Here is a 14,918-nt window from a genome sequence, read left to right on the forward strand (position 1 = left end):
TCCCTCCATTATTCCTGATTCTGCCCAGGGCCTTTGAAAGAACATGTCAAGGGTTCCTTTCATTTTTTCATTTCTGTCTTTTACTCATCCTGAACATCACCCTCAACTTTGTGCATTATTTAAATTAACACACACGAACCCATTTGCTAGGTTGTGTGAACTTTTCTGGCTCTGCACCAGCCTTACCTCCTCCAGTTATTCCCTCTTGGACCCCAGCCTCACAACCTGTGCCTGTGCCTCTCTTCCCTTCTTTCCCTTGCTAGGTGCCTTTACCACATCCATACCCATCACAGGCTTTCCAGATTCCCGGGCTGTTTGCTGGTGAGAAATCTTTGCTGCAGCAAGGACCGGAGTCCCCCGCGCGCGCAGCCCTGTGGCAGAAGAGGGCTAGGCTGAGAGGGAAGGGCTGGAGAGGAGGGAGGCAGCCGGTCCTCCCGGAGAGCCTGCAAGGATGCGGCAAGGGACTGGGACCATGGGGAGGTGCTAACCTCCCCCCGCCCCAGCCCCTGATCCGGGCTTGCAGACCCGGCCCCGCGGGCCAGTTCCCTGCCAAGCGCATCCGAGAAGCCAAAGGCGCCTTGAAAAGCAAAAAAGAAGGGCGCTGGAGAGGGGTACCCATCCCCAGAGTCTGTCCCTCGCCGAACCCAAGAAGAAAAGAGAGAGTCAGAGATTGGAGAAGGGACGCAGGAACTCCAGTCTGCAGACTGGCTTGGGAGCCTTGTCCGGGGACTAGGGCGCTCCGGTGAGCACCCGCTGGGGGAAGCTGGGCGTGGGGGGCGGGGGGCGAAGGCGCGTGGCGGGAGTGCGCGCGCGGGGAGGGGACTCGGCGAGGCCAGCGACCCTCCGGATGCTGCGGGCCAGGGCGGGGGATGTGGCTGGGCGAGAGCTGCGGAGCGCGCGTGGCGGCCACGGCGCCGGTGTTGGTGTGTGTGAGCAAGCGGGCGGCGAGCGCAAGTGAGCCACAGACAGAGCGCATGTCTCATCCCTGTGAGCAGAGCAGCCGCTAGACGCTCCACCACCATCTTTTGCATGTACAACATTTTCAGCAGGACCGAAAACCTCTCCCAGGGCTATGGAGACTGCGGGAAACATCTGGCAGCTGACGATGGATTGCTAAGGGAAAACAGTCACAACCTCAGAGCACCCAAACCTTTCTTCTTTTTTTTCACCTTTTCTTTCTTTCTTCCTTTTTTTTTTTTTTTTTTTTTTTTTTTTTTTAAATTTTAGCGCCATCATCTTCAATGCCTCTCTGAACAGCTTTCAGCAAGAGTGTGAGAGAAAGAGAGAGAGAGGAGAGCGCGCGCCAGGGAGAGGAGCAAAGAAGATGAGGATTATTTGCAGACAGATTGTCTTGTTATTTTCTGGATTTTGGGGACTCGCCATGGGAGCCTTTCCTAGCAGCGTGCAAATAGGTAAGAATATCTACTGGGGGGAAAGGGGTCCTTGTGGTGGAAGCTGACATCCGGAGTGAGTTTGACGAGTTGCTGATGAGCAACTGAGGAAATCCTTCAGCGGCTCCTTTCCTTGGCTTGCCTCTTCCTGCCTCCTTCCCCCGTTTCACAGACTGTATCTTTGATGCAAGTTGTTAGTAGACAGGCTAGCCCACCCATCGCTGACCCTGTTTCCATCTTGAGACTCCAGTAGGTTAAGTAGGACTGGAAGAAGTTGAAGAGGCAAGATAAAAAAAAACAAAAAACCCTCCATGGGTTAACCGCATTTTATAATGTATTTCTTTTCGCCCTCTCCCCTAGAGCAGGACGGAAGATTGAGTTATATTTTGCTTTTTAAAACCACTTATCCTGCAAGCTGCAGCTTTCTTGTTATCACAGAAAGAGACTGGCCCCCAAACAGCGTTTCCCAGCCATTGCTACCGGTACCGGTTACCAGATTCCAAAGTTAGATCCCTTTCCAGAAACCGTCTCTTTTTATTTTGTTTTCCTCTAAAGCTTCTACCCCTACCGTATTCTTCCGCCTCCACTTTATTTCCGGGGACCGTCCACCCTTGGCTGTTCTTGCCATTCTCTGTTGCCGGGACGCAGCTATTGAATTTCTTCCAACCCAGCCCAGCCTCAAACGCTGCATCATTTTTCCTGTACTGAGCACAACACTGAGCTCATTAGGCTGGGGCCACAAACGGCAGGAAAACAAAGTTCTTTTCTCCCTTCTAAATGGGCTCTCTCTTGTGTGTCATCACCTCCCTTCATTCCTGTATTTTCATACAGGAATTTCTATCTTTCCGGTTCATCTGCATGCTCGCTAGAGGAGAGAGTTGTTATAGTGTTGTGCTTCGAGAATCCTGAGGAGGGCAACTGAGAGAAAGACACACTATAAATGGTCTCAGAGGTCACTGTGATCCTGTCAGATTGGACCAAGAAAAAGCTGAGCTGTCCTAAACACTAAAATACAAAGCACTCACCTCATGGACAAAGGGCAGTCTCCTGTGATGTGACTAGGAGAGCTCCTTAATTGCATGTGCTGGAGGGTAGTTCAGCTAGTGCTGGGATGGGTGTAACATTTAAAACAGGAAGCACTGACTGTGTTTTTCCTGCTGTCTTTCATAGGTGGTCTTTTCATCCGAAACACAGATCAGGAATACACTGCTTTTCGATTGGCAATTTTTCTTCATAATACCAGCCCCAATGCATCGGAAGCTCCTTTCAATTTGGTCCCTCATGTGGACAACATTGAGACAGCCAACAGTTTTGCTGTAACAAATGCCTGTAAGTAAAACCCAAGTTATGACTAGATTAGAAGAGAATTGCAATGAGGTTATGGAATTCCCGTTTTGGTTATTCATTTTCTAGAAAAAAATTCAAGATTCTAACAGTTGTCTGGTTTCAGAGAAAAATCATAGTTTACAAAGGTTTAGTCTCTGGGTTTTCAGTTAATCTCCTTTCCTGGTTTCTTCTCTCCCTCACTCCCCTTCCTTTATCCTTTCTTCTCTCCTCCTTTCCTCTCCCCCCCTCCCCAATCATACAAGCTGAGTTCTACCTGAACAATTCAGCTTTGTTCCTATCTTCTGAGTACAGTTTTTCTTTTTTCTCATTCCTTTGGTTTTTCCTACTTGCTTTTCACTTGAGTAAGCTTATGTCTTCCTTTGGAAGAAAACACATGCACTTTCCAGTGGTAGAGGCCATGAAAGGTTTGCTAACGGTGAGGAAACCAGAGGAGTGGTGATGTGGAGGAAATACATTTGAGTCTGTTGGTCGACACTGAATAAGATGGTGATGTCATTTGAGTGTGCTCTGCCCCTATATTCTGGGTCGTAAATGTCTCTTACTATCACATAATACATCTGTCCTGTACATGGAACGCCGTGGAGCCTTGTCAAATCACTTTAGTCCCCTATCCACTTGAATTCTAACACCAACCCAGCTGGATCCATTCTCTCACACAATGAAATCCCAGGAGTGACCTCACCTAATGCCAGGAGGGAAGAGTTGTACAGAGGTCCTGAAGATTCTATGTGACTTAACATGCCAATAACTGCATTAATTTAAAACACTGAAACATGCATGATCAGTCAGCAGCATTGGGTTAGCTTTTGGTTCTTGAAGAAAGTACATGGGTCAGATGCTTCCTCAGTTTGCCATACTATTTTACTGTTCTATTAAAGGATGTTTCTGGATTACTGGAGTCATGTGGAAGCAGTTTCTGTATAAAATAATGTGTGCTTTCACAGCAGTACTACAATGTTTAATCTGAATTGTGCAGAGTTTTATTGCATCAAGTTTGGACACCTTGGGATTAAAAAAAATCTGTCAGTTCAAAAAAGTACATTAACAAATAAATATATGAAATAGAAATCAGAGTTTTTAAATGATTAGAAGATAACTATTTCAGGAACTTAAATGCTTTCATTTGTATTTATTTGTTATAATCCACCAGATACTAGAAAGATTTTTCCTGGATTTTGGAGGTCTGTTTACTACTACATTTTAGAACTTACTTTCATGAAGAGGTTGAAGCCTTTGACAATTTTGAAAAGTGTTACAGTTACATTATTTGTTCCTATAAGTAATACTTAGTGATTTTTTTTTGTTTTACTTAGTGATTAAACTCATATTAAAACAAAAAGGAGTTATTTTAAGCCAAAATACATATAAATAAGAACTAAGTTTATGAATTTATAATTTTATGTTATTTGATTTATTTGTCAAGTGTTAAATAAAAAAGCAACATTTCTCATTATTCTATGCAAAACATTCTCCTTAATGTATTAATAGTATTTTTTATTTTGCATTGTTCTTATCTCTTTCCTAAGACTCTGTCAATATATATGTTACCAGCTTCATTATCTAAGTGTATGTGAAGGTACTTTGTCAACAGTGAATTACTTTTACATATTATTGTTAAATTTTAAATGTGTTTCCTAAAAGTGGAAGATATTTTAGTTTATTTTGTTTTGTTTTTACAAATTAAGATCTTAAGAATGTTAAAGCTTGCACAGTGACTTTCAGCTTTGCAAAATATAGAGTGATAATCCTTTCTTCCTCTGTCATTTCTTAACCTCATTTGACATCATTTTAAATAGTACTATTTAATTATGTAACAAAATATGCATGAAATCAAGTGTTAATGGTGAAGTATCAGTGAATCTGAGAAGGGGAACCAGCTGCACATAGAAGAGAAAAAGTATGAAATATAGAAAATGTTCTTTAGCATTTTAGGATTGAGGGAGTAGAGCAAGTAAACTTTAAATCAGTTCTTTTTGACTGCAAGTATCAGACAATCTTGGCAAGCCAATATTTTTCATAATTATATACAATTGGTTCTGTCTGTGTAGATGTTTAAGATGTTTTATGAAACCAAATTATAAGTAAGTTAAAAACATTTTCTGGTGAAGAAAGGATAATTATTTTGACAAATGAATATGACAAATGACCTTAAGGCAATTCTGAGCTGCATTTGAGAAAAAAATCCATGGTCAAGAGTGGGTCAGATGATTGGTGGTTGTTCAATAGATTGGCCAAAAATGCACACACGTGATTTTTCCACTCTAATTAAAGGTAAAACATAAGCAGTTTCCTGAAAGCAACCTCATGGATCAAACTCTATGCCTTTGGTTACAAAATGGTAAAAAATAGGTCTTGGAATTTTATATTTTAGAAAATCAACACACGGCTTTTTCATAAAGTGATGCAGAGCTGATTCTCAATCTTACCATCTTGAAATAAACATTAAGTTATAATATATGCTACATTGGATTGTTTTATTGTGATTTTTCCTACAATGAGGGATTTTAAAATCTCAGTCTCCTCTCACTGCGAATGATGATCATTAAGTAGGACACATTCAATTATCTTACAGAATCTACACTCACACATGAAACAGGCCTAAGAATGAAATGTCTTGGTTACCTATTGGACAGGTCTAATCTAATGCTAGTTCTTATAGCCAAAATTAAGTCAGTGCTTTGAAAACACTGTGTACAATTAAACCCCTATAGGTACAGAGTTCATATGCTTATAATTTTACATGGCTAATTCAAACATCTTATTTCCTTTTAATATAAACCTTATCTTCCTGGAGGCAGGAATGATTTAGGACTCTAATTTCATTTTTAACAATATTTTACTTTTGAAATTATTTGTATGTGGTTATATTAAATATTTTTCATGTGACTAGAAAGTCACACCTTGCTACATATTAAAAATAAATTGGAAGAAATACAGATAATAAAATTATGACTACTTTAAATAAGAATGATACTTGTAATAAGTAGGCCTTTTAGTCCAATTTTAAATGTAATTGGATATTTTATTATTGTAATACAAATACACAAGATGATGAAAATGGATATTTCAAAATTAAATACTCAATATGATCAATATGATTAATTAAAATGCTAAGTATATTTCAAAGAGTTATTAAAATAGCTATCTCTGTACACAAATGTCCTTACAAGACATTTGATACAACTCACAATAGCCTGGATTTTAAAATATTTTCCCCACTATTTAATAGATAGAAATATTTTGTTTTGGAAGGTAATGTTTGTTAAATTTGACCAAAAGCAGGAAAAAATATATTAAACTTCTCTGTCACTACAATTTCTAAAAGATAATACTTGAGACGTAGCTATTGTGAGTTTAATTTAGATATATTAGAAATCTTGTGAGAAGTTAATCCTATTAGTGAGGCAGCCTCTGTACAACATCACCCAAAAACATTCTGTCTCTGAAATGGCACTTGAAAATTCAAATGAACACTTGCAAGTACATAATAAATCAGATGAACTACACACGTACTGTTTCCAAAATACAAAGGGAAGTTATTGATTAACAGATTATTTCCAATCTGTTTATTTCTAGAGAGGACCAATTAGTTAGTGTTCTTCTTTTCTTATTTTATAATGACATGCTTATGTTCTGCTCCTCCTCTGCCAAAATCATTCTATTCTGTCATTTATACTAGATGACCAAAAAATCAAAACAATCACAGACTAGATATTACACTCTAGTAATGATGAAGAAAGTGGTTCGGTGGTTTGCTTTTATTTTGAGACAGAGTCACACTTGTATCAACGCTGGCCTGGAAGTCACCAAGAAGCCCAGGTTGGCTTAGAACATATGAACCTCCTGTCTCAACCTCCTGAGTGTAGAATTACAAGCCTGTGTCATCAGGCTCAGCACATGATTTTAAAGCTAAACATCACTTCCGTTTGTGGTCAATTTACTTATCAACTTTAAATATCCAAGGAGAATGTAAAAATATCTGGATATATAAAATACAGTTGATTAGTTAATTTACATACATAGAAAATGTGACATTATGTCTAGTAAACGCTATAGGAATTTCCACTTGTATAATAGGTACACTTTAAAAATTCACTGCGCTTAAGTGTATTAAACTATCATATTTGGGGTGAAATTCAACAGTGTATACATTGTATACTTTCCTTTGAGAGAGGAAGCCCTGTGGCATTACTATTTGACATTACAGTTATACTTGAATAAGTAACCTGACTCTTATTCTCTAAAGTAGGCCAGAACTCAGAGGGTAATGATTCTGCCACATGTCTGTGCTTCTCAGTCAGGCATCATCCATACTTTTATTCAAAAACGTTTCTCTAGCATTAGTTTTGGGGAGCCTCAAGCTTGGATCCACCCTTAACTTATCAGACAATCTTGTTCTTACATCCCTAGGCCTAAGACATCTCATACAGGATGTCAACCATTCTTCTCAATCTCCATTGTTTACAGTGAAGATGTGGTGCCTTTCAAGGCTCTGATTTGGTCATTCTCAAGTATATCCACAGTTATACACTATCTTGGGTTGTGCCAGATAGCTTTAGTGTCAACTTGACACTCCTGGGTCCAGGGAGCCTCAGTTGTGGAATTACCTCTATTAGACTGGCCTGTGGCCATGTCTGTGGGACATCGTCTTGTTCAGTGATGTGGGAAGAACCGGTCCACTGTGGGTAGTGCCAACCCTGGGCAGGTGGGCCTATGTTATATAAGAAAGCCGACCGAGCAGGGGCCAAGGGAGCAAGCCAGTAAGCAGCATTCCTCCATGGACTGTGCTCCAGGTTCTGCCTCCAGGTTCCTGTCCTGAATTCCTACCTTGGGCTCCCTGATGAACTGTGACCCGGGAGATATAAGATAAATAAACCCTTTCCTCACCAGGCTGATATTGGTCAGAGTGTTTTATCCCAGCAATGGAGGGAAAAAAACCCAAAAACCAAATATAGGTGGAGCAGCAAATGAAAGTTTCAGGGGATCAAGGTCAGCTGCCCCAATCTCAAGACTGCATGCTCAGGGAGTTTGTTTGCAGTAGCTTTTGGGTTGCAAGGTTCTTTAAAAGTCATTAATTCAGATTGTCCATTTTATAAAATCCATGTATATAAAGCCTTGTAAAAGCAGGATAAGAGCTTACGTTAGGCTGCAGGAGAGAGATATAATAAAAATGCATTAAAATTGTTTATTTTTAGGAAAATTAGTTACCAAGGTTTGAGTCATTAAACTTCCACGTTTTTAATTGCTAGAAACCACCTATATTGGTTTTAAGTATTTGTTTAGTTTTAACTTTCCTATCTTTCCCTGTAATTTTCCACTCTATGTTTAACAAAAAAGATAGGAGTTGGTCACTCCACTTCAGATCATCACTTGCTCAAATGATAGGAGGATGCATAATTTGAATTGAGATATTATAGAGTGGTCCCAAGATGAAGCTTCCATAAACTCTCAGAAAAACTCAAATACAAATGACTGTATTTGATTCCAAGCTAATATTACAGTAAGAGAGCCTGAGAAGACAGGAATTATTTGACAGTTTTGTATATTTTGGCTCAAAGATGTTGCTTTACTTGCTTAAGACTCTGTAGCAATTTGAACCAGGTCTTCTTACCACTACTTCAGAGATTTCACCAGGAAGCCACAGGGGTATTGAAAATATAATAGCTGTATTGAGATTACTTGAATTAGAAAGAAAAAAAAAAGAATTCCCATTTATCTTTCCTCTAATTACAACATTTTGAAGAAAATAGAGCAAGACAGTTCCGGGCAATTTGTTCATTAATCACATGACAGTGAATGATAGCACTGAGACTAAAATCATATTATATATAGAAGCCATCCATTCATTCATTAGACTGGATAATGAATATAACCATTCATTCATTAAACATATCCAGGAAGAGAAATTTTAAGACAGTATGCAGGGAGCTGAGATTATAAACCATAAGAGTTGCTGTTGCCCTCAGTGAGCTGTCAGTTCAATGGGAGAGACAAGTCAAATTATAAAACAGTAAGACAAAGTGAAGGAAGGATGGATCTGACACAGAAAAACACGAGAAGGCTAATCATACCAAACCTGTGAATGACATTTGATGATGTTGCCTGAGCCAGATGTTAAGAATCTAGCTGAGTTAATAGGGGCGACCCATGCCTTTAATCCCAGCACTTGGGTGACAGAGGCAGGCAGATAGATCTCTGTGAGTCTGTGAGATGAAAGGCAATCTGGGCTACATAGCAAGTTCCAGGCCAGCTGGGGCAACAGGGACATTGTGCTCATGGGGATGGTACAGAAGAAGACAAAAAGTGTGGAAGTTGGGCCTGTTTGAACTGGTTTTGTGTGAGAGGAGTATGTATAGGGAAATGTGCTATGGTACAAGGCTTTATAAATATGCAGAAAACTGTAGCAGTTACAGGAGACCCTGTGTAGTAAAATGAGGACTTATAAATTATTTGAACCAAATTGTGACATGCTCAGATTTGCATTTTCCAAAGAGTAATGTGGTTGCATGAAAGAAAATTTTGGAAAGCTAAAAAAAAAAAAAACCAGAAAGAAAGACAAAGCCCGACTAGTTGAATGTCAAAGTAATGCAATTCAAAGTGATGGATGCTTAGATAAAAGTAGAGGCATTGACAGGAGAGAAAAGCTCATATATCTAAAAATACAGAACTTTTGACAAGAATCACTGACTGATCAGATCTGTGTGGGAAGATGGTGAAGTGTAGTTAGAGTATAGAATAGTTTTTCGGATCTCTGATCTGGGCAAATACATTTAGCTGGTAGTCTGATTAATGGAAGAAACAGGCACACGAGAGATTTTAGTGAAGAAGGTGACCTTCATGTACGTGGACCAATTTGGAGTCACTGAAGACACCCCAAAGAAGAGGCACAGTAGAAAGCCGGGCACGGTAGAGCTCTTGGGCTTAGTTCAAGCTCACACCAGAGTTAATGTGGGCTGGAGCCACTGAGGGAAATGAGATCACCCAGATAGGAGCAGCAGAGAGAGACTGTGGGGCAGTGATCTCTAGAAGTCCTAATAGTAAGGTCCAAGGAGAGATAAAAGGAAAAACAGAAGTGTCTGAAGGAAAGTGGTTAGAGAATTCAGAAGAAAAGAAATCAGGAGCAGGTGCACAAGAGCCAAGAGGTGGCGGAATTTCAAACAAACGATGATGGGCCTTGCCTAAAACTGCTGAGCTTAACAAACAAACTGTGAAGAACATTGTACTATCTCTTACACATGTCTTTCTATCTCTTCTCTTTATTTAGAGTGTTCCTGGGATAAAAAGTTTGCTTTTATTAACCCCTAAAATGTCCTATTAACAAATAATTTATTGTGTATGCTGGTTTGGACCATTCTTAGTCCTTAATTAGGAATAGGAAGAGATCATTTTCTCTGTATTTTTGAGTCAGAGGGGTTTGAATTTGCAAACTGAAAGTTCTGTAACACTCAACTCTTTTATCTATTGGCACAGGAAAATGGAGCCTACCAAATATGAATTTTATGAATAGTAGAAAAGTATGTGGAAATATTCCACATGTAGTTAGAACTCAATTAATTCTAGCCATATACCTCTCTTGATTACATGAAACATTTGTCTGAGCCAATCTTGATATTTCCATGTAGTTGTATTTTATGTGTCCTAAAGGTTATATATGTTTTGTATATTTTGTTAATATTTAGTAAAAATACCTTTTGATCTCACAAATGCCTGTTTAACTTATATACACAAATCAGAGGCTCTATTTTTTGGAGTTACATATTCCTAAGAAAAGAGCACATTTTTTGAGGTCTGTAGCCCAACCTTAGAGAGGCTTGTGCTATATTGGATTAAAGGAAGAAAATGAATTATCCTCATTCATGCACAATTATGTATCCAGTGCATGGTGTGTGCATGTGTGTTTACATAAAGACAGTCTTCAGTGTTTGAACAACTTCTCATTGAATTTGCAGCTACCCAAAAGGCCCCCATACCATAGCCCTGAGGAAACCACCTATCAGTTAGCTAAACAAGTCTTCTCCCTACCTTCATCATATGAGTAGTAACTAGAATTTTATCATTGAAGACAACCAGGAGTTTTCCATAGGCTACATGTATTTTCATACCTGATGGGACCTCACTGAGCAAGTTCTCGGTCTGGTCCTCTGCCTCTTGTCACTTTATGATTAGTCCTTCCCTTACTATGTGTTTTGTTTTGGTTCATTCTATTTTTATAACTGTTTATTTTTTTCTCTTTATCATTATTTGTGGAACACTGTGTTCTGGAAGGACATCAGTGACTTACAAATTAGTAAATCCAATTGTTCGTTAGTCTTTAATGACTCTGAATAATTTGTAGGAGTTGATGTTGTGGACAGCTTCCTGTTTTCTAAAATTTATTACTCTCTTGATGAAAATGACAATAATAAAATTGAATAGCTAATACATTAGCCTTAGAACTATACCCCAGGGTAATGTGTTATAATAATTTGATACATCTTTGAAAGGTAAACATTATTTTCATTACCTTAGAGGTAGAGAAACTAAATATTTAAACACTTAAAACAATTTGCCTGGGGCTGGAGAGATGACTCAGCAGTTAAGAACACTGGTTTTTCTTGCAGAAGACCCGGGTTCGAATCCCAGCACCCACATGGCAGCTAACAACTGCCCGTGACTCCAGTCCCAGGGGATCCAACATCCTCTTCTGACCTCTGTGGGCATTGTATGATCTGGGTGCACTTACCTTCCTGCAGGCAATACATGCATACACATAAAATAAATAAAATATTTCTTAAAAGTTTTTTAAAAACTTTCCTAAAACTACAACATATCCTTGTTATCGAGTCATAAAGTCACTTCTCTTAACCAATGTAGTTTGACTGCTATGCCTACTGTAGCATCTCTGTCAGTACAATACCAACAATGCGCCCATCACCTAGTGTGACCAAAGCTTCCATAGACTTTAATTTAAACATCAAGATATTTATCTCAAAGCCATTGCCTTAGCAGCTTTCATTTATACCAGCAAATACCTATTGCATTTTACAGTGCATGTAGAATCTTCAATGAGATTTGTAATGTAGCACAAAATATTGGATCTCTAATTGTTGATACTTCCTATTCCCATTACTTCATATTGCCAAGTTCATGTCATAAATATTGCCATGTATTTAAAAAAAAAAAAACACTAAGTGACTCTTAACTGTTAGGCACACAGTGGCAGATGATCGAGTAGTTGGCATGCCCACCTGTTTTCCATAGGAACATTATTTAATTTCAGAACACAAATATTCAAGATTATTTCCCCCAGGAATCTACTTTAAGATTTTCACAGCTGCCATGCATGCTTTCCCATGATTTATTTGACATGTTTTTAATCCAAATAAGCAAGAGGATGACTGTTACAGAGCATCAGCCAAAATCTGAGTTGCTCCAGGTTTTAAGGAACTGCCGTATAGTTTGACTTAACAAAATTGCCATATTTGATAGAATTTTCAATGATTTATCAGAAACTTAAAGGAAATATTATTTGAGGTTTATGACCTCTTTTAATATTCTACACTATTTCCCCAGATACAGCAAAGTTATACCATAAGCTATAGTCAGCATTGGTTCACTTTATTATACAGTTGCTTACTTTTATTATACAAATCCTTATTCTAAAATGCACTTTTCATTAGTTACTTTAAATATGGTATACCCTACATTATTTTCCATTTGTTATACTTTTATTATAAAGCTAACACATGCTTGAAAATATTTCAAGAATCTTGACAGTGAAAACATTCTCTAATCTTACCAAGTGGACGTAACCAGTTAAAATGTTTGCTCTATGGCCACCGATTGTGGTGTGATCAACCCACTAGTGGCCACACTCAAAGAAAACTGATTCTTTCTAAGCACCTATCAGTTGTCCATAGTGCCTCCGTTAGGTGTGGGACATTGCACCCACCTCCTCTCCCTATTCTGGGCTTTTTTCTGGCTTGAGCTTGTGCAGATCATGTGCCTGCTGTCACAAGTGCTATGAGTTCACATGAACAACTGCTTTGTTATGTCCAGAAAACACACTCAATAATATATGGGCAGCACAGATTGGACTCAATGGTTTTTTAAGCAAGTCATAAAGTTGAGTGCATAGGCAGAGTGGTATGGACCTAGTAGGAGTTGGGGGAGGGGTGAATATGACTAAAATGCTTGGAATAAAATTCTCAAAAACTGATAAAATTGAGGAAGAAAAACAATTAGAGAAATGTTGAGAAAAAGTATCTTATAATTTTTCTTTGGATTTCTCTTTCCTTCATAGATTCAAAGAGATGAGCTTCTGTATATAAGTAGAAGTAAAAGGAGTTTTAGTGCAAATACCATTCTGTACCTGGTCTTAATTAATGGCATGTGTCACTTCATGACGAAACTTATCTGCGAGTGTGTAAGAATTATTTTGTTTTTGTTTAGGCCTACAGAATGTGCCATTGTGAATAGTTCATGTAGTTCATACACTCAACATTTTGCTTGTTCCCACATTTAGATATTATAGCTCTGCATGCTCATGTGAATATTCCTGGAGCATAACTCCTGGAGGTGAACTGGCTATGAAATAATATAGATTTAGGATTTTAATTGATGCTATCATCACTTCTACTTTAGTAAGTGCTGTCTAAATTTGGAGCCTCCAATATGTGAGAATTATTGTTTTCTATGACTTGCTAACAGTAGTCATTATCAGTCTCTTGACTTTTCACTTGTCCTGATAGGTGAAAATGATGTCTAATTGCTACCTTAATTTGCATATTTTAAAAAGTGAAACAGAAAATTATGTCCTATGCTTATAAGATTCATGTACCTTTTCTCTGTGTACTGTCTGGACTTTTCCAATCAATGATTTATCTTATTTTTATTTATTTTATTGTTTCTAATTATGTATATATATATATATGTGTGTGTGTGTGTGTGTGTGTGTGTGTGTGTGTGTACATGTGAGTGAGTGCAGGTGCCCAAGGAGGTCAAAGGCATCAGATGCCCCTTGAGCTATAATTATGGGAGGTTGTGAACCATCTAGCTTGGTGCTGGGAACCGGACTTGAGTCCTCTGGGGGAATAGTAAGCGCTCTTAACTGCTGAGCAACCTCTCCTGCCCCCAAATGCTTTCTTCTGCAAGAAAGTGTTGTTCATGCTCTAGAAATCAGCTGGTTTTGTATGTTGCAGATGATCCACCCACATTTCTCTGACATTCAGCTTCATGTGAAAAACCTTGTCATACAGGTATTTTAAATTTGTATTAAGTCACTTATGAGTCATTTTCTTTTGGGCTTCTAGGTTTTGTGTTATGATTTTTAAGAGTATTCCTGCTCCTAAAAGTATAAGCGTATCCTCCATTTTTCTAGGATCTTTGTGGTTTAATATTTATGCTTCTAACCCTAAAATATTCTGTAACTTGTTTCCTTTTGTAAAATTTTAGTGAATATTTTCCTGTGTTGTGCATTTGAATAAGCTATTTTTACTTACTTTATTTCATTTTTTGTCTTTTTGAGACAGGGTCTCCCTGAAGCCCCAGCTGTCCTGAAACTCTTTATGTAGACCAGGCCTCAGTCTCATAGCGATTCACCTGCCCCTGCCTCCCAAGTGCTATGTGCACCATACCAGGCTTATTTTTATTTTCTGATAAATTCTTTGGGCTGCTGCATTTGCAGAAAGGACTCCATTTTGACTAAAGGAGAACCTGAGGAAAAATTCTACATTTTTGGTGTCCCCAGCTCTCCTGCTCCCTGTGGTTTACCTGTTTCTCCATTGCTGACAAGCACAGTGGTCACACTGCTGATTTGATAAATTTACTATGTACTTCAGTTGTATCTCCTTCTGATGCTGCCTTGATTGCACTTAATCTGTATGATTGTTGCATGCCATTTAACTAAATCCTCTGGTTTCTATGCCCAAAATACGTTACACATATTTACATTTTCTTCTCTAATCCCATCATCCATGTCCAAGTCAGTGGAGCTACATTGAGTTTGATCAGGAACTACCTGTTTCTGTGCTGTGCCTTTCTCCATCCGTGTGTGTGTGTGTGTGTGTGTGTGTGTGTGTAAATGTGTGTGTATGTAGTGTGTTGTATGTGTTTGTGTATGAGTGTGTGTGTATAAGTGTGTGTGTATGTGTATGTGTGTGTGGATATGTGTGTGTGTACGTGTGTGTGTATGTGTCTGTG

The 14,918-nt window shown here is 38.6% G+C and overlaps 1 protein-coding gene across 9 annotated transcripts in view; it reads left to right on the forward strand.

Annotated features, from left to right (window-relative positions):
- The first annotated feature begins 265 nt into the window (after positions 1 to 265).
- Gria4 (glutamate ionotropic receptor AMPA type subunit 4) overlaps positions 266 to 14,918 on the forward strand; it is a 420,313-nt gene continuing 405,660 nt past the window's right edge. For 3 of the 9 annotated variants that reach the window (XM_008829690.3, XM_008829691.3, XM_008829692.3), the window contains exons 1-3: positions 360 to 742; positions 1,228 to 1,412; positions 2,562 to 2,720. In XM_008829690.3, coding sequence (XP_008827912.1) covers positions 1,325 to 1,412; positions 2,562 to 2,720 — 247 coding nt within the window. In that variant the 5' untranslated portion in view covers positions 360 to 742; positions 1,228 to 1,324. Of the gene's footprint in view, positions 743 to 1,227; positions 1,413 to 2,561; positions 2,721 to 14,918 lie in introns of all 9 variants that reach the window. The other 6 variants (XM_008829688.3, XM_008829687.3, XM_008829686.3 and 3 more) reach the window with 5 other exon arrangements.

This window comes from Nannospalax galili, unplaced genomic scaffold (assembly GCF_000622305.1).
Source record: "Nannospalax galili isolate Female #2095 unplaced genomic scaffold, S.galili_v1.0 scaffold854, whole genome shotgun sequence".
Classification (NCBI taxonomy): domain Eukaryota; kingdom Metazoa; phylum Chordata; class Mammalia; order Rodentia; family Spalacidae; genus Nannospalax; species Nannospalax galili.